The sequence below is a fragment of the Bombus terrestris genome, chromosome 5, assembly GCF_910591885.1.
Source record: "Bombus terrestris chromosome 5, iyBomTerr1.2, whole genome shotgun sequence".
Lineage (NCBI taxonomy): Eukaryota > Metazoa > Arthropoda > Insecta > Hymenoptera > Apidae > Bombus > Bombus terrestris.
This window is the reverse complement of record NC_063273.1, coordinates 3,511,883-3,532,886: the sequence shown is the minus strand read 5'-3', so window position 1 is coordinate 3,532,886 and position 21,004 is coordinate 3,511,883. Positions and strand designations below refer to the sequence as shown.

Below are 21,004 nucleotides of genomic sequence, written 5' to 3'. Positions count from 1 at the left end.
TCTTTGAAATAGGAAAAAAAAGAGGAGAGACAGAGGGAGAATGGAACAGAAATGGAGGGAAAATACCGACAGCTGTCCCACCGTGGTCCTGTTTTCTCGCATAGGCGAACGCAACGAACCGCAATAACGTTTTAGTCGATATTCAATCGAACAAGCCTGGTCCGCCATGCTCACCTTCCTTCTATTCCTCTTCCTCTTCCTATGCAGCCTCTTTCTCGCTTTTTGTTCAATTCCCTGTCGCGAGAACACGTGAAACGCCAACCAGTTAAATCCTTTTCGTGTGCGTCTTCTTCGTTCTGTTGACACTCGATCTCAATCGAGTCGCCGCCACTGAATTTCCTCGATTTTCTCAGTATTACGGGGCTGCAGCACTTTCTCCTGGAAATTGAACACTCGTAATTGTTGATACGTTTGTTAAAAGCTTGTTTGACTGCTGCGAGATATGCGTGTGGTCTTTCATGCGATTCGATCGATTTTGATTTAGGAAGAGGACTTCTTTGCACTGTTAGTTATGTATATTAAATGCTGTTTCGCACTTGTTTGGCAGAGTGTACGAATTGTTACGAGTGGAGGTGAAAGTGGACGAGAGTGACGTTATCAATGGAATTCGAAAGTACGTTAAATAATCTCAATAAACTGCAAGTTGCAGTTTCATCGATGGGTAAATTATTATTACGTTACTCGATGCAGTTTAATGACAGTACAACGTACGTGTTATCTAATTAAATACATAAATATAATAAACAGGATTGTCGTCTCATTAAACGAAGTTTACACTTCAATCGCTACATTTCCAACACCTGCGTGTCGCTCAAAAGGGTTAAATAGCAAATCACTGGTACGACCTGCACAATGGCAAGAGTTGTTAAATTATCCTGTATCTGGGCAACATCGATTTAACGAGGGGGAAATGAAGAGCGTCGGAGAGGCATAATTTTGCGAATGGAGGGGCTAATTCAGGTGCCTCGATAACGTTAGTTCCGGGGACATCCTCGCCCTTGGGAATGCTTGTAAATTTTGTAGCTGACAAAGCTACCGCGCGCTTCGTTCCGCTTCCGACACGAGCACTAGCTCCAGCTCGTGTAATTAGAGTCCATCGGATGATCAAAGCTTCTAATCGGTTGTACGAAAGCTGCAATTATTAATTACGATTACGTGTCAGCGACCATTGTTTTTACATCGCAATCGAGTCGGTGTACTGGCCGATTAACACGTCGAAGCGATTGCCAAGTAATTGAAAGTTCTTGTTGAAATGTATTGGAACTTGTCGGCTCACGTATTATTGAAAATTATTCATAGTGTGTAACAAAGACACGATACTACGGTAAAAACAGTAGAAAAGCAATAACATCGACGCAAAGAAGAATATAAAGGGACATTATTTCCTGAAACTTTAGTAACAATGCGCCTTAAAAAATATTCTTATACAATAGTATCTTCGACTAAATTTAGCTGCAATTTAATGAACAAAACTGATGCATACGATTTATCGCGTGATCATGAAACAAATAATTCGTGAAAGAATTTTTAAGATGTATTTACGGGAGGAATTACTACAGGAACATAGAATGAAGTTGGATAAAATGTACGAAGTAATGTTCGTACAAATTTTCTACTCATTTTCTCTTCTCCACTCAGCAGACATAAGCAGAACAACCGTAGTCTTGTTCCCGGACTGCAGGACGTGATGTAGCCGACAGGGCTCTTCCATTAAAAAAGAATTTTCGCGTCTCGCGTTGAACGATGTAACTCAATTTTCACGTGTTTCTTCGTTCGCGCGTGTTCACGCCCATCCATTTCCCTTTGCCTCCAAACAGGAGGAACGTATGGCTATGATAGATTGCTTCTTCAGGGCCCAATTTTCCAGCGCACGGTCTACGTCTAATGTTGCTCGACATCCTGCCTCCTACTTTCTATTTTCTGCTCCATTCCTTCTATTCTGCCTCCTTCGTATTGTCCACCTTTCCATCTCTTTTCGTATGAAGCGCGTTAGAGAAATATTTCAATAACTATATAAATAATATTTTATCTGAAATTATTTTCTTAATTACGTTCCATCAATTTTTTAATTCTCCCTTCATTCTTCTGAGAGTATCGTTGCGCATTTTCATATTTCTACGGTTCTATTATCCTCCTCTATCTTACATTTCTATTCTTTCTCATCCCTCGGTAATAATTGTTACTCATTTTTCCGTTTCCATAGAGATAAGTCTGAGAAATGCTTCCTTAGATGGAATTTTTAAGTCCGTTTGACAGAAGGAAAATTATTTTACGCATTTTGTACACCTCCTCAGCGTAGGGAACGTAGTTACAGCGTCGCTTGAGAAATAGGATTTTATTCAAGGGGAATTTCGCAGGTGGCAGTGGTAAAGACAATCATTTGAAGAGACAGCGTCTAATCGCTGGAACGTTGAATAATAATTGCACAAAGCCAAGCGGAGAATTCTTGAAAGCAAGAGTTAGAACCCTTCTGATCCGTTTAAGACGCCACAGATTTTCTCGACGTAGACTAATCGAAAGCGTGTTCGCGCATAAAGAGATCGTCTTACTGCTGGCTATCTTCGAAATTCGCAGCGTTATCATCTTGATTTAATACCCTCAATGAGAATCCTCGACCAAATGCAACTTCGTCTCCGCCATCCTTCGCTATCTACATTCTTATTTTTCGAATATTTTATTATTCAAATTATTTCCATTAGCATACATGGCCCCCCCAAAAATATTGAAATATTGTATTTGGTTTTACGTAATTTTATATGTATACAAAATGTTATTATCCTATAAATAAAGTAAAATAGATGATAGAAACGATGACTAATATCACCTAGAAATTATCGAATCGCATTAATCGTATTTCTATGGAACAAAGTTTTGTCCCTTCATCCCCTGACAACAAGATGCATATATCATAAAAACGTCTCTAGCGTAACCTGATTTTTTACCATACACGAATCCATCTCTATTAAAGGGGAATTTTATTCTCGCGATGCCTGTTCCTAGAGAAAAACGAGGCTGGAAATTAGCCGGTTACGTATGCGTTAAATTAACGACCAACTTGGACGAAATTTGCCACAGTCCTCCATCATGTTCACACGCGGTGTAGGTAAACAAAGTTCTAAATTCGCGTAATCCCGGAAAGTGTGACAAGGCATCTGAATCCTTTTTCACCATACATTTATGGACCGTTAAAAGCACGTGATCCCTTGGTGGCGCAGGGCAAGCTTCCAAAACGATGGAACAAACTTTCGGTTTGATTAAGAGAGTGGAACGACGCGATGTGTAACAGTGAGGAAATCCTCCAATATATTGAACGTTTCAGATAGAACAGCGAAAAATTCTTGAATCGTAACGTAGACTTTGTTATCTCTGGAATTATAAAAACATATTAAAAGGATTATAGTAAAGAGTCGAGCAATTGCGGTATAAAAATTATCACATCTTCGCTATTTCTAGAAGTATGGCAAAATAATATGTCGTTTAGAATAATATGTCGCATAGAATTGTCATTTACGTAGAAAATAAAAATGTGCAATCTATTATATTTCATAGAAAATAATGAAAAACGCAATATTTACAGGAATAGATGTTAGGTATTACAATTTTCTATTTTCAATGTTAAAAAACGTTGTCCGACATTTCCTAAGAATATTATTTAGGATAGCGAATACATCGTTATTTTTGGAATAACACGCATTTCAACTTTTAATGCAATATCAATTATTCAGATAACTCGGACGATTCGTAATTCAAGCTCGTCATAATCAGAGAATGATACAGAGAGTCAAACTGGAGCAACGAAGTCGAGCCAAATCGGTCAAGCGCGATCCGATAACTTTCGACGCGGTTTCCTCGGAAACGGCGCGTCGCCAAGGAAAATTCATTGCACGATCTCGCCTTATTTTCACCCGAGAAATCAGCCGCAGCACGGTCGCATCGCGATTTTCATCGCCCCTCCTTGAATACGTCCCGTTGGGTTTGCTGGTTTCTATATTATCGAGGCACGTGTTACATCTTGTATAAGGGTATCATTCGTAAAGCCTGTGGCGCCGCGACGCAGGGCGTCATGACCTGACAGTAATAACCAATAGTGTTTCCATTCCGAGATTGTGGATTAGTGTTCAGTCTTGTAGCGTTTTGTTATTTGGATGGCGTAAATTAAAAGAAACAATTGGTAGAATTTGATGGAGTGATTTTATTGCAATTGAGAGGAATTTGACAATTTTAGTTGGTTTTTCAGTTGTTTATTATTTTAGAATTATATTCATGTTTTGAAGTATTTATAATATTAACGCGAACGCAGCAGGAAGTCAAGTTGTAATAATCAGAACAAATTCGTTTAATATATTGCGACATTAAATTGTCTATTCGTTTATTTGTGAGAGTGCCAATTATTTATGTAAAAGTTAACAAATGCATATTTTGTATGGAAATACGCGTATACAGAGTGTTCGTCGTAACTGTCGCCACGATATTTCAGGGACTACCGGTAGTCGGAGAGAAAGATATTTCGAACAAAGTTAATCGGTTAATTCGAACGACTATAAATTTCGATATTAAGGACTTTTAAAAAAGTTTTATTTCGATGAAAAATTGAGGTCACCTCTGTTTTTTTTTTTTTTTTTTAATAGAACGAGATATTTTTTTATACATCACTCGATGTACCTTTTAATTTGTTACAAAGTATTGACAAATTGTTGCGATCGTTACGATGAACACTTTGTACATGCTTATGTATGAGTCGAATAAATCTTCATTAAGGTTTTAAATATTTAATAAGAAAAAATAAGAAAGTAGAATATGTAATTTAGAGAAAAGTATTATATAGCGTGGAGGTATTAAAAAGGTTATTATGACGATTGCTTTTAACGACAACACGTCTATAGATATTTTGTAAATAAAGCTGAATGTCCAGCGTTGTACAGTTTTCTTGAAAATTGAGCATGTAGAAGAGTTGAAACATCAAACGGATGACTAATAACTAAGAATCGTATTATTATCTGTAAAAGATTTACTTGAAAATGTCAGAGAAGTTTGTGGTATCGAGTTTAAGACGATTAAAGATACATCACCGTTGCGTGATTGTTTAAGACGAAAATCTAATCGATATTTCCAATTTAAACTTTATAAGTAGGTTAATCGTATATTTTCTGGATGGCGATCTTTGACAGTGTAAGACATAAGCAGAAACACCAACAGACTAATCTCAAACTTCATCATGATTGTGCTTGCTTCTACATGCTTCTACCATCTTCAGGATAGGATTAGAAGCCAATCGGTATCGAGGCTATGGAAACCAGATTTCGAAAACCACCTTCATAGAATTTCAACTCTATTCAAACGATTTTCTTTGGCGAGAAGAGGAATACTTGAACAATTAAACCGCAATTACCTTAACTACAACGAACACTCGATAATTTTACCTTCTTCGTTTGGACACGTAAACATTTACGCTTGAACAAACCTATACCTTCTTTTACAATATTCGAAACCGCGTTACAGTCATCGTTGCACCATTAAAATATTCGCGTTAAAGCATCCTCGAGCATGGACATTTCAGGCAAATCCATGATAAAACACATCTGCTCTGCGTGCACGTTACGATAAAAGGAGAAAAATAAAAAGAGTGCGTCTGTAGAGAAATAGGCGTAAAAGACAATTTGTGTTTGTAGAGACTGGTTAAGCGATGACTGATTTTTTAAAATTCTCTTCCTTCCCACCCCTACCACGTCTACAACCATCGTGATACGAGTAGACTCATTCGCCGGAGACTCGAGAAAATCCCAATATCTATATTTCTCTTGAAAATGCATCTAAAACGTCGTAAACTAAAGCGATTATTACAGGAACGAACGTGCGATTACACATCTCGGAATACGCGGTTCATGCAGCAATTTTTCCTTCTTAAGAAGGCAAGAAGCGTTCCCGGGGCGCTGTTTAATCATAGAACGCGAAGACAGCAATCGGGAGCGGCGTAGAGGCGCACCTGGACGCGAATTCGCTTCGCGGCGACGCGTTTATCAAGCGCAGGGAAACACGTCCATCCGCAGATAGCAGCGGAAATATGGCGGTTGGAAAATTTTGCCACCGCGGGGAATTGCATTTTTCGTCGTTAAAGTGTCTGGACCTGTGCGCGTGTACGCGCGACCAGTCGCGCACATACGTGCATAATGCGCGTATAAAACGGGATTCCGCAAGATTGATTCGCGCTTTTATTTCCCTCCTTCGAGCGCGCGTTCGTACCCGACGGATTTCCGTAATAGCGGGATTCGCAGTTCCGTGAAATTTATTGCGTTCATTGGACACGGATTTCGGTATGATGAGACACGTTTGATCTCGTTTCGCAAGGTATTCGGGATGCAACGTGATTTAGTGGTTGTTGGGATTTGGCAGATGGAAAGTGATATAATGCTAGGGTTTGATTCGTAGAATAATTTTAAAGGTGTACGATAGTATTTTTGAAAATATGTTATTAACATCCGACAAGAGTATATTATGAGCGATATATGAAGCTAGATTATAGTATTTTTCGAAGTATATTGCATTGTAGGTTATTCGTTATATTCTTTCGTATATCTATATCACGGTATATTAAGATAAATGGCGAAGCACGTGAAAGCAAATTTACGACTGTAATTCTGATATTGATTTTGTAATTACAACATGTTGAATTCATAAAGTGAGGCTTGATGCTATTATACGAACACTACCGAGGGAAGACACCTTTCGTTCTTCGTATGAGAACAGTTTCCAAATAAAATACTCTGTCAATCGATCACGTATTACCAAAACTAATTTTTTATTCAATTTTTTCCTTCTTTTTTTTCTGGTCGACTATATTTTGAACGAACGGCAACTCATATTACACGTGCGTTATTTACGCCAGTAAAATATTTCTCAGAAGGGCGATATAATGATTGAAAAAAACGCTCTCTTCGTATTTCATAACTTGAACGCTAAAATAAATATTCCGATATTACAAATATAAAAACAAATGTAATCACGGTATCTTCAAATGATGAAAACCATATCGTTTTGAAAAGGATCAATAGAATATTCGGAATGTTTCTCATTTTTCACGTATGTCCGTTCGGTGTTTACTCAATTTTTCGGATAAATGTAAACAAGATGCGCGCGCGATTTATGCGGATTTCCTTTGTGCATGCGGTCACATGCGGCGGTTATCGTGTTTGCGGATATCATCGAGGTTGGTTTTTAATATTCAGTTATTGAAAGTTTTCAACGAGCTCGTTTCGCGATAGATACGGACACGGGATTTATGAAATAACACGGGTTTCCATTCGTGGCCACCCGACGCCGCGCCGGCACAATGTAAATTCCTCGAATGGAATAAAGTTTCAATAATATAACGGTTGTTTTTGCGTGGGCGTTAATTAGCGGCAGCTTCGTTGCTAGGTATAGCATTCTTGTTATCGTTTGCGCATGCTTTTTCTCGCAATTTACAATTCATTACGTTCCTCTCGGAATGCATTATAGAAATTTAAAGACCGGCCAGTAGAAATTCATCAGGAATAATTTAATAATTTCGAAACTGACGTTGCACGCGTGTGCGTTGCGATAATTAGTATGTTTCAAGCGAAAACACGAAGCAAGAAAATATTTATAATGGACCGTGCAAGTGATACGTTCTTTCATTTTAATGAAACTTTTACATACGAAATAAACGAATTTTTATCAAAGTATAACGTTACGTGCAGCTTGAAATAATTAGTTTTACGCGGAATAAAGTTTATAGGTGTATATTATACAGCAGAGCGAGGAAATTACGAAAAGAAATTGTTACCGTTGGAATTTTTCAAGTTGCTTGTTTTTTAAGGAGCGATCATTCGCGTGTAACGCGAAAATATTCTTACATATTATTCTATCGACGCGAACGTCACAGCTATGAAAGGGAATTGGGAAGATTTTCTTGGCATTTCTTCCATTTAGGTTTTACAATTTTATGAAACTTAAAAAAATTGGAGTATTTCTAATACTCGGTTCTTAACGAATCGATCTTTTACATTTTTTTCAGAACAAAGGAAACGCGCTAAAGCATCACGTAATTCTTTCTTTACCTCTTTCGCAACATCCTCGATCTTCCCGAAATCTCAAAACTGAACGTCCACGCCAACCCCTCCTCTCGTACCATCTCACAAACTTAACAACATTCATCCTGCTTCCTCTGGCAAGAACAAATGATAGAACAGAAAGGAGAAAAATAAACGCAGAACCACTTAAAGTTAGCGTGGAGCCATCGCGAGAGCACAAAGCGAAAGGATCGATCCTAAGGGAAACGAGGCGACGAGAAGGGAAGGTTGGTCGGCGTCGAAGTTGGTCCATGAGGGTTTATCGAGAAAACGAAGGTAGTAGGTCGCGGCTCGAGTCGTTGGTAGAAAAGGTGGCTATATACAACTGTCTCGGTCGCGAAATATTCCCAGCCCGTCGAGGCTTTCTCTCCGCGTCCCATTCTTCGCTGCTGCCCTTTCGCAGTTCCCTTCCTTTTCTTGCGCCGCTTCGCGTAATTACGTCAGAAATGAAAGAAAAGCGCCCCGGGGGCAAGAGCGTTTCCGTGAAAGGCGACCCGTTTTATTATATGCGGCCAGGACGTTACCCCGATAGAAGCCAGACAACTTTTTACCCGGAGCAGCCGCGAAAGACAGGCCAGCTCGTTTTTCTCCACTTTCATAGGGCGTCGCTGCGGACCAGGGCGGCAGAGGAGGACGAGGGTCAGAGGGAAAAGTCGCGTCTATAATTCGCGGTTAAAGTTCCGTCGCTGTTCCTGACGTGGCTCCGTCTTTCGCCGAGAGGCTTCGCTAAATTATATCACGGTGTCGTTGTATCTCGCGTCGTCATCCTTCGTTCACCGTTTCAAAAGCGTTACAGGAACTCTTGTAGAGGAATTTCTGGCTGATTTATTGTATCGTACTAAGGCGATAGTTATAGCGAGTACGTAGTCGGACGAAACGATGTTTCCACGTGCGAAATTGAATCTGATTCGAAAATTGGAACGCGTAAACTCATAAAAATATACACAATACGTATTTGGTTACATCGATGTATCGAATTCGTCAGAACGTCGATTCGTTTACCGTAATCGTAGCTATGAATGGATCGGCATGATCGGAAAGCATACGCGGAGCTTGATAACGCGGTTTAATTTAGATTTTAACGATGATCACTTTCATCCTATTGATAATTATAAATGCGTAACGACCTACGCTAATGTAGTGGTCGCGACGCTTCGATCTGTTATTTTAATTAGAATTTTTTTGATACATATAGATTTGTGATGCTTGTGAAAGAAGTCCGTGTTTTCCTTAGTCTATTATTTTCGTCCAATTCTTTGGCACACAGTAATAATTTGCGTTAATTGTAGAATTCTATAAATAGTTTCATGAATATTGAACCTTCGCGTGTTGCACATTACATCGTTTGAAGAATGGTCTCTGTTGCGTGTTCTGAATTTATCAAACCGAATCTGTTGTACTTGTAATTGTCGAGAAATGTTCAAATTTTTGGCAAGGAAGTATCTTCGGTATATTAATATCTGTTGTACAAAGGTTGGTACGTCTTTTGGCAACCGCAAGCGCAACAACTGTAGTTTGATTAATTAACCGCTATATAGGGTGTATACGCTGTTATGCACACATCGAGTATGTTAAGAAAAAAACGTATGTAAGCACTCTTTATAACGTAGAATCATTTCTATGTTCGTATATTGCATATTTTATGCCATAATTAATTACCGAATACTGAAATGTACATAATACGATCATTCTTATTTGGATTTATAATATTAATTTAACATTCTATATTCAAAGATACAAAAATATAAAGATAGAACAATATAGATATATTTCGATTACAAGTACGGTATAGGAAAGAAATTAAATACACAAATACCTTCAAATAACGGAACAATAACTGGCACTAAATTTAATCGATAATAAAACGGAGCCATTTCTCTAACTGCCTGATATCCTAATAATCTTAGTTTTATCTGTATTTTTCGTTATTTTTCATGACTGTATGAAATCGCTCTTTAACAGGCAAATGAGGCACAGTTGTTTATTCCTATTTTGAAAGTAGGTAACGCGACTTTAAAGAAGGAGACGTCATCGTTAAACTGCAATAATCCGTTGCAGCAAGAGCAACAGAGACAAGGACAAGTAATTTTACGAAGTAAGCGTTCCGTTTGTCAATAGCAGCGACATTAAATGCAGATTTCGCTGGTAGAAACGACAAGTCCGACAGTAAGTTCAGTAATTACGTTTTTCATCAATCTTCATTCGCGGAACGAGTTTGACGGAGAGAGGCAAGTTATATCTCGCGAAATATTTCGCCGATTGCCGCGTAGCGCGCTCTTACTCGCGTTTTGTTTTCAGTTATTGCTTCGGTTCTCGATCGTGACGTGACGGAATTATCGTGAACGTGTAATATTGTTCTTTTATAAGATTTGACGTCGTATTGATCGTACAATCGAGGCGAAGTTGTAGGCAAAGCGACCAAGTTCACGTGTACCTTCTAGTTTGCTGCTTGCATTCTTCGTTCCACACAGTTACATATTTTCATTTCCTATCTTATTCTACGTTTTTTCCCGAACATTTTCCGATATCCATGTATATTGTCCAATTCCTTTTTTTTTTTTTTTTTTTATTTGCTGTCTCTAAATATAAAGATATTGGTAGAAGAAAATGTAATAATCTCACGGTAGACTACCATTTTAATTTGCCGTTTTACCGTCGCATAAATGTTAGGATAAATCGTCGTAACTTTCGTTTAATTATCGCAGAAAATACCTCTTTAGAAAAAACCAAAAAAAAAAAAAAAAGGACAGAAAGAAAATATAATCAGCCTCTTTGCACCAACCGCAGTCGCTTTATTTATAATCGAGTAAAATTCCGCTCGAGCAGAAAAACCAAAAGCAAGAAGAAAAAGCAAGTAAACCTTGCGCGCCCAGTTTTTAACCATTTTTCGCGCGAACAAACAGCGTGCAAACGGTATTACGCTGGATCGGGTCCTGGCGAAATGGCGAATCGTAATTTCATGCGGATACGTTATTCCGTCGAAACAACCAATTCGCAGAGTCATTCCCGGTAATTGTGCTCCGCGGCCAGTGGCGGCAACGCAACGGACAAAAAGATAAAAGTGGAAGAGAGAGGGAGAAAGAGAGAGAGAGAGTGAGTGAGGAAGAGAGAGAGAGAGAGAGAAAGCAAAAGAAAAGCGCTTCGTGCACAATGGCGGTTTAAAAATGTTAGCCTGGCCGCGCGCATTGAAGTTTTTACACGGTGGATAATAACTTTTAATGAAAACAAACGGCCACCGCGCCGGACTCCGCTTCTGTTTTGTCGCACACGCACCGGTATCCACGTTCAAACGCACAGTCAACCAGAGAAATTCGCTGCGAAATCGATGCTCTTCGATCACCAGACTGCTGTTCACCACCAAAGATCACTAAAATATGGTGCTTTGTCGATGAATTACATAAACGATATGGTTATGTTGTTTATAATCGTATATCTTCTTGGTAGTTAAATTGATTTGTGTCTATAGGAGCATTTATAATAGCATTTATAATTTCAAAGTATCGAGCACTGAGTTATGTTCGAAATATAAGAAAGTGTATAAGAATGGATTGATCACAGGGTTAATTTTGTTAAATTGAAAGTAGAGTTGCAAAGTAAATTTCTAACCGATAAACTACATTTTACAAATATGTGGAGAGATTTGTAACATAAGCAGCGACACAACATCGTGGTGGACAGAGGCAAGACGATCGAAAGAGAGAATGGAAGAGAAACATTAGAAACTGTAATGACTAAAATCGCTGGGGGGTTGCAGACCAGTAAAAGGGCCAGGAAGGGTTGTAATTACGCGATCTTCGTGACTGGGATAAGGTAGAAACGACAGGGAGAGACGATGATTCGAGGGAAAAAATGAAAAGAAGAAAAGAAAGAATCTTTCGACCTACTCATTCTACATATATAATATATACGTAGGCTATTTCAAGAAACATTTAATTCTCACAAAATAAATCACACGGAGGATTATGAAATAAATATGAAGAAAAGAAACAAAAATTCGAAACACGTGAAAAGAATTCCTATCGAAGTGTATGATTTATTTTAATAATATCGACAATACTTTTGCAATAAACGATTCGCTTATACACAAGGGAGTAGTTTTAAAAAACAGGCAGATTTTTGCAATGAAATTTTTTGTTCAACAGGGTAAAATTATTCTCGATCCCGAAAAATTCTATTCAAGCGATTACTAAAGCAACAGAAACTAAACTCTCTCGGTCGTTTTGTTTAAAGCATAGAATCGATAGCGACGATTCCAAAAAGCCGATTGATAAAATACGTATACATCGGCGAACGGACGATTTAAAAATTACCGCTTAGAAATTGCTCCCCATTTGTCAGCAATGTTTGCACGCCCATAGACTCGATCCAAATCACATTCTGTTTGCCTGTGACAGCGCAAACAGCCGGAGTGCACCCGACACAGGAGAGTCTCCGCGTGCATTGATGGAAAAAAGAGTTGGGACGGTGTTCACAGGTGTCCTGTGCGCGAAAAACCAACCCCTACAAAGTGTGTTCTATCTGTTGTACGTATGCACGTCGCTCGCGTTTTGTTGCCACAGCGATTCGAGCGCGACTGTTTTGCAATAATAATTCATCCCTTGAACGTGTCGCGTCTGCATCCTATATCTTTTTTACTTGTTTCTCCTTTTGCTTCTTTTTTACTCTTTGCGAATCGCATTCTCGCAAACAAATCTGTATAATATGCTAGGATCGCTTATCATTTCTGAATATTTAGAATTTTTTCCTTCGCTGGTTTCGCGCGTTGTTATCATTTTTTTTTTCTCTTGGCCATTAGAAGAATCAGTCTAGTTGACAGACCTGGAGTCCTGAAGAAATCACGAATGCTGTTATGTACTTGTTAAACGAATGTTGTTTAAGAACTTTACGCTTTGCACCAGAGTAGATTTTAGTAGAAATTTCAGCGAAACCTTCTTTGTTTCGTTACGAGTGTATAGAGTGAGAAAGAGAGTAAAAATATAAAAGTTTAAACAGAAAAATCTATTAATCTAAATTCGCCAGAAGAAGATTATAGATAGAAAACAAGAATCACAGATTGTGTTACTATTTGAAGAATGTGCTCGTGAAGACTCTATTTATCTTTCTTGATAGGACAGAACAATTAATAGACTTGAGTCGCATCAAACTTTAAATGTGCACTGCAAGACATGACAACAAGACAGCGCAGCAACGCAGGATTCAAATTCGATAATTCGGACAAGATATATAAAAATCTGCCAGAAATCCGCTATGGAGAAACCCCGTTTCTTTGATCCAAATAATCGATACAATATTCTGTGTTTAAATTCAAGGAATCCGATGATCGCCGGCGGAAACGAGCGATACAAAATTCAGCGTACCGTTCAGAAATACTTTCACGAAACACGATATAACACAAACATCGCCGCAGTGTATTCGTCGTTTGCGAATAATTTCACCGATTTCACCCCTTTAACAACATATTTTTTCCCGCTACGGCGAACGCGGCAGCCGTTCTCACGAAAATATCATGTTGCTTTTCATTTAACGTGGAAACACCGACATTCACTCGGTTAGCCGTGGCTCGTGTTCCGCGTAAATTAACGGCTTCCCGACGTGGTATCGAAGTGTATCGTCGGTTTTCAGTCGATTAATTGGCCTGCATTTGTAAGAATTTCAATTTCGACACGAGGAAACACGACGATCGAATATTCCACGAGTCGAATCGGAAAAGACGATACAACCGCTGATGAAATCTCTTTGATAGAGATCGCGTTAGAGTTTGCCATTAGGCCAGAATTATGATATAATCCTAGATAGAAAATTGTATTTGTAGGTACTTTTATCCGAGATTCTAGATGCGTATAATCTTGCGAATATTGTCTCGTAATACCTTGGATACCATTTTACACGATATTATCGGAGAAGCTTTTAATTTTGTAATTGCTTATGACAAAGATAAGATAAGAGCTTAACAAAAGCCATAATCGGACAATCATTTATAATCATCCAGTTTCGCACAGCTAGCTGATTAAATCACGCTACGACAGCTTGCAAAGTCACGTCCATATTGGATACATCAGACAAATTTTCGACTTCAGCTGAAATTGCGTGCACCGGTTAACGACCATCAAAATTCAATGAAACCGATACCAAAACCACTACGAAACAGCGCATGAACTCCGTCCAAAAATCCCCGGTCCACCATTGTCACGTTTCATAAACTGACGATTCACTCGTTTCAAAATTACCGAGAACTGCACGATAACCAAAAATCCTCCTTGTCGTGGCACGAATCGTTCCGCGACGTTCGTTACGAGCGTTTACGAGCGCTGCTCTTGGAAGCTGGCACCGGTCGTCTGACAAACGACACGATGGTCACCGCAAAAATATAAATGTCGTTGCAACAGCGAAGGGTGAAATGGGCGCAGCGGAGGGAGTGAAATCACGTGTATCTCTTTTTCGAGCAACCGCCTTGCAGCTTAATGCACTGCAGCAAAACGCACTTTACGCGCGCCAGAAAAATGAGGGAACAGGCCGTGTGTATCGCGCCATCATGGTGGTCAGATGCTTCGTAAACAATGTGTTCAGCGCGCGCTACCCCTCGTCCAACGGGTTACAAACTGGATACGACCATTTCGTGGCAATAATTCATCGGCGGTGAACATTTATGCGCGCCGGTGCGCGTCCCCTCTATGACTTTTTTCGCGTCGCGTGTACGAGAGCCAGTCCGTGCTTTACACGCTTTGAAAAATGTTTTATCGCGCCGATCTTTCTCGCACTCTCGATTTCCATCGCTATCAATGAGAAACGATCTTCCTGCTTTTTTCTCCTTTTCTATGTTACTGTCTTTTTTTTGGTTTTGAATCCTTCTCGTTATTTTCAGCGAGCTTTCTAGATTTCACAGGTTTATTCATAAGGTTGGAGGAGGAGAAGTTGGTGTCGCTTTTTGGGTTGTTTGAGTTTTCTATCTGAAAGTTAAAAAGGATAATTTGGACGGTTACGTTCTTTAGTGATTGCCAATAAAACCGATTGAGATCGATAATGTAGTAGATATAATTTTCCATTTTTAAATATAATAGCAATTTCCAACTTTAAAAGGACATACGCATTAATTATAATACTTGCTACCAGTAGCAAAAGCAAATCACTGCAATTTCGCTAAATTCCGAACACCATCTTCTGCGGCATTGATTCAATCGAAATTTTAGATCGCTATAATCCGTCTCTATGCGTCCCTTTATCCCTCTAACTCTCTGAACCTACACGCTAAAGTCCTGCACTGTTCAGTGGCTCACGAAAAGTTCTACGTTATCATAATATACTCGTAAAATGTCTCTACAAGTGTTCGAATACTTTCGCGAGCTATCATGCATGGAACAACGCTGAACGACGTTGAATAGAGATACACGTTGTTCGAATTAACGCCGGAAGCGAGTTCGAGGCGGCTCAGAAGAGCGGAAAAAAGATTCCTCGGCGGAAAATCGCGCGTTACGTCCTAGCGAAGGGGTGTGCGCATTGTTAGGCTGTGTCGTTCGGCCGGCAGTCGTTAAAGCGAATATTACGGTAATACGGAGAAATTGTGGCCAGCCGAACGAACGAAGAGAAACCAGCGAAAGGGACGACTAGGTGGTGGCATTTGTTCGCCGCGAGCTAGACCGTGAATTTTCCAGGGACGAGCGATTGCCTGGCGTCGAATACACAAAGCGAGATCGCGCAACAACGGCTCAACCATCTCTGTTTCTCTTCTGGCTTCTCTTCTGTGTCTGTACAGTCCTGTGCTCTTTCTTTCTCACCAGACACGTTTCGTTCGTTCGTTGTGGGGTAGGAACGCCGGAACAAAGCAGATTGCTCTCCGGCCGGCGTTAAGTTTCCTCGCGGCGGCGACGGTGGCGGCTTAATGACTTATCAGACGGGAAAATAGCGTGAAAGTGGATTATTCAAATTCTTCGCCTCGCGTATTATTATGCATGGAAAATTATCAGCGGCGGCCTCCACCGGGAGGCGAGTTTGATTACGACCTGAACGAGCTTTCTCCCCGAGACCCGCGCCAACTTCTTTCGGTAGCTTTGTTTGTTGCGCAGGTGGATCCGTTGATTTCAAGCGTGTTCCGTGTGTTGAATTGTTTTTCTCGCAGATCGACGCTTATTTATACCTGACTGTTGGTTGGTTTGTACGTTTATGCTTCGATTTAAACATCGGTCGAATAGTTGCATGTGACAACGTGGGATGGGAAATTTTGGTATTTGTACGTGTATCTGCTGGTGATAGAATTTGTGTTCAGATGAGAATGAAATTGAGAGTTTGTTGCGAAATGAGAGTATATTATTTTACTAATATATTTTCTCCGCTTAAATTCTCTTAATTCAATGATGAGAATGTTATCAGTTCTTCTAAAGTTTCCAAATATACCAAATTCTCGAAAATCCTATTCTAAAATGAACGACCATTAAAGAATCAGGCGAATCACGCAACACGAACCACTCCTAATCGATTATGCCCGAGCATCACGAACTCTGTCACGTCTCGATAAATGGCCGTAGATTCCTCGCGTTCCGTCGAACTTACGACGAAGCCTTCAAGTATGAAATCCACGCACGACGTGGGCGTGTTTCGAGTCGTCTCGATAATTCACGAAATCGATTGCACGGAGGACGAAACAGGGAACCACCGGGTCTTTTACGATTCTGCTCCGCATTTGCGTTATAGTCGAGGAAATCTGCGTCCTGTGCTATAGTACGGTCTCATTGCATCGATACACCGAAGGTGCACCGGAAACGGCTACATAGAGATGCTCTCAGTCTGCGTATCCGCATTGTTATGGCCACGTTTCCGGTCGTTTGTCCTACGAGGAGACATTCTGAAATCTCCTCGTCAGTTGTGCATTGCGTTTCCCTATTCGGCTTCGGTACGCTTTCCTCGAAGATCGTAAAGCGGTCTTATCGCGCTGACAACGCGAGATGCATCGGACGTATCGAGGAAAAGAAGATCGTTAACGATCGGAAAAATCGCAAAGAATCGGCGATATGAGCCGATTTTAGGTTGCGTGAAGTCTAAGAATACCGATACGTTAAGAGTTAAATCTCCGAATATTGCTTGATCAAAGAAGTTAAAATATTTCGTACGCCAAATACTGCGTACGATACAAATCAAAAGAACTTCGTAAAATTACAAAATCGAAGCCATAAACAGAGCAATCGTGGATAGGGCTATAACGATAAAAGCTTGACTACCAGAAACTCTTAACAGCGATCGCGATAAAATCGCGGTGGCAAGGACGTGAACGCAGACGCGTTGCCATTGTGGAGAGCAGCAGGTGCCATTCGGCGAATGGCAGCGTTATCGCGCATTCTCCGGTTCCGGGATATGTCAGGGTTACGCACAGCCTATTCAGAAGTGGCCATGCACCGTGTTCAAAGGGCCATTACGAAAATGACCATTAAAATAAATTACTCTCATCGCGGGCAACGTAACGCCTGGCAACGCTCGCCAATACCTTGGAATATGTGGCGCGGAAATAGTTCGCCGCGTACGAATCAATTTACGCAAATAATGGTACCGGGAACAGGGCGCAGGGCCGCAGGGTGAAATTTTCACCGCCAGAAACAGTGGACCATCGAACCGAACACCTTTGTGCACAGGAAAATGTTCATCCTCCGTTGGATTTTGGTCACACGCCACGATAGCAACTGAAATTTCGTGATGAATACGAGTTCTAGAAATCGTCGTCCATCCCGTTACAGTTATTTTGGGCTGCAGGTGGCCGAAGCCATATTTCAAGGAATTTCGAATGGATTATCGAGCAGTCAGATTTGAAATGAATGGCGGTGGCGAAGTTATTACTGGAAATCTTTTTCTGCTGTTTGGTCATTCCATCGCTTGTCCGAAGTATAAAGGTCTTTTCGGACGCAGAATGAATTACAAATGTTTTTAGCTGTAACGAGTTCAGCGCATTCCCATAAAATAATGCCGTGCGTTCGTTGTTACGAAAATTCGTTACGTTTTTCGAAGTCGCGAAAATGTATCGCGGCGGAGAATGAAGTTAACGCTGAATTAATTATGAAGAAAATGAGATTGTACTTTTAAACGTTAAAATACATAGATTAGAATTTTTTTAAATCTTCACTTTTATACGCCACTGTATGATTCTCAGTACGCTATTTTTAATCACGATATAGTTTTATAAATAGCGTAATATCAATTTTGAAAGCTACATAAAACTAAAGTAGACACCGACTGAATTGGCCATTTTCTTTCTGTTTCATTCTTATTATAGGAAAAAGAGGATAGCAGGTATGTTGTAGATTAGGTAAGAAAACAGGAGGGGACCCACATGTAGAAAGACAAAGGCAATATAAAAGGACAGATACAGAATGATATCTCTTAGAAAGATGAGGAGATAAAATAAAGAGGGTATACCTTTGCGAGAAGAAGGGCAAAGGTTACATTAGAAAATAAATATAATACCCGTATCTTTCTTCTATAAAAAGTCACTTAGAATTAATTGAATCGAACGGTGAAAATGATAAATTTCTTTTGAAATATTGTTATTTCATATAAAATCCATTACTTGTATCTACACCAAAAGGATAATTTCTACTTATGGATAAACAGAGACAGAGAAAGAGAGAGAGAGAGAGAGAGAGATAAAGAAAGGGAAAAGAATATGGACGTTTGTAGAGGTATTTTTCTTCTTCCTGCTATTTCCTCGTCGACCCCTTTATTTTAACGCTCGATATTACCGTTTTTAGAGGAGCGAACCGTGGCCAGAACGTTTGACGGCGAATCGAGTGGCGGTACATCGAAATCCTTTTTCGACGCGATTCAGCAAATATTGACGCTCGCAAATTGAAATTTGCATGGACGGCGAAATTGGCAAAATATTTCTGCTCGTAAAAGAACGTTCGGCGACGCGCTGCGTGGCCCGTATAGCGAGAAATGGAAACCTAGCTATGTCGAGAAGCGACGACGTCAACGATGTTTGCCTCTAGGGAATATCACTCGTTGCCTGACGTAAAACTGAACCCTTAAATTTAATATCACGCGTCCGATCGCCCCGAAAACATCTTTGCCCGCCCTCTTTCTTCGATCGAGTTACTGTCCAAAAAGAAAATTTCATTCGTTTGTATCGTATTGGATTAAGCTCGTTTCTAGTGTTCCATTGTTTATTGAATTGTAATTTTTGTTATATAAATAACTTCAGTACTGTCGATACCAAGATACTTGTCAACTAGAAGCTGTTTACTATCAGCGTTAAATCGATATAATTAACGTAATTCACTTCTGTAATCAATTTTCACAAATTATTCCACATTCACGAAGTGTACATTTATCGGAAAGGAAATTTGAACATTCTAATCCTCCAATTGTTTCTTAACAACATCACGATAGACGCCTATCAACTACATAGCGCGAGTCTTTTTTATCAACAAACATTGAAACAATCAATTTATAAGATGTATTTACTACAATTTAATGGAAGCTAACCTATCAAGGTTTCGTATTTCAGATAACTGTAAAAATTAATAAATCATTGAAATTCTGTAAAAGGCAACGAAAAGTCTGATTTCAAACAGCACTTTACAATTACACCAATTCCTCTTGAATCTACTTCTTCGCGAACATTACATTCATCATCCCACTGCGAGATATTAACTTTAATTCGTCTAAAAATGTCTCTAGTTTCCGAAAAATCTGATTCTCAACACTATCTGGTAATATTTTCAGGGTCCGGTCGGGGAAGTGGGCGGCGTCAGGCTGCCGTTGCAGTCATTACATGGGTACGGATCTGTGTTCATGTACTCGGCGTCGACGAGTCCCGGGGGTGGAAGTGGTCAGGGTGGCGGAGGCGGAGGCGAAGTAACCCTCCGCCTCCGCGAACCCGAGGACATTCCCGAAGAAGTTCTTGCACGCCTTGAGGACACAGCCACCCTCTCCATCTCCCTTCAAGGCGACGCAGTGCTAAGGCTGGGGGCGGCTGGCACGGGTAAGTCCCATTTTTATCTCTTCCTGGTCATCGTCTTCCTGTTCTTTCGCTGTGTTGGATAAAGAGCAGTAAATATTTTAACATGATAAAGCTTCATTGTGATTTTCGAGAAATCAATTCGTTCGTTGTTATTGTAGCAGATTTGATGTGGACCATTGCTCAAAAGTTTTATACTCATTTGAATGCTAGATAAAGTTAGGTTATAATTCAGAGACGTATAAAAGCAAAGTTCATGTGATTTGTACAAAATATAGGTAGGTTAGTAGCGAGAGTGTTAAGACATTCGAGTGAAGATATATGCATATGTGCATATTCATCGTTATAAACTTGTTTTATTTGGGCAGTGAGAACTGATGAAATAAAAAATCATCGTAAATGTTAACGAGGATGCAAATTCTGTATTGAGAGTAGCTTGAATAACTGGTAAATTCGTTTCTTTTATTAACAAAGCTGAACACAAAATTATTAGTCACTAGTTTATAGGAATAAGAAGAACGTGGAAAGGACGTTTGAATGGGTTTAAATTAGAGTGTTTTAATTAATAACTTTAATAAGGTTGATATTTAAAGTAAGATTTATTTTATAAAGATACACTTTTATTATGCACGTATAAATCCACGTGGAAAGATTATTACGTAATATTATCAATTCAAAATGTGTATTCCGTATGGAAATTCAATTCCCCTCCGAATTTACATATAAAACCGATATTTTTTTTAACTTTATAATATCACCCTAAGAAACTGCGATTAATAGAATTTTAACACGAAACGATATTAGAAATATAAAATGGCTGTAGAAACGTTGGTATTCTTCGATAAAAGCATAATCGGAATGTCGAACTATAATCGAATGTACGTTCTTCACTCGGCTGGACGATTAATCGAGGTCAAATTAAAAAGTGTTACGGTGGTCAAAGTCGAGGGACGAGCGGCTGGACGATAAATAATTGGCT

At 39.6% G+C, this 21,004-nt stretch overlaps 1 protein-coding gene across 5 annotated transcripts in view; it reads left to right on the top strand.

Moving 5' to 3' along the window:
• Positions 1-21,004, top strand: part of LOC100650807 — a 587,269-nt gene that overhangs the window by 317,501 nt on the left and 248,764 nt on the right. For all 5 annotated transcript variants that reach the window (XM_048405682.1, XM_048405681.1, XM_048405684.1 and 2 more), the window contains one exon: positions 19,791-20,049. In XM_048405682.1, the coding sequence (XP_048261639.1) occupies positions 19,791-20,049 (259 nt within the window). The remainder of the gene's footprint in view (positions 1-19,790; positions 20,050-21,004) is intronic.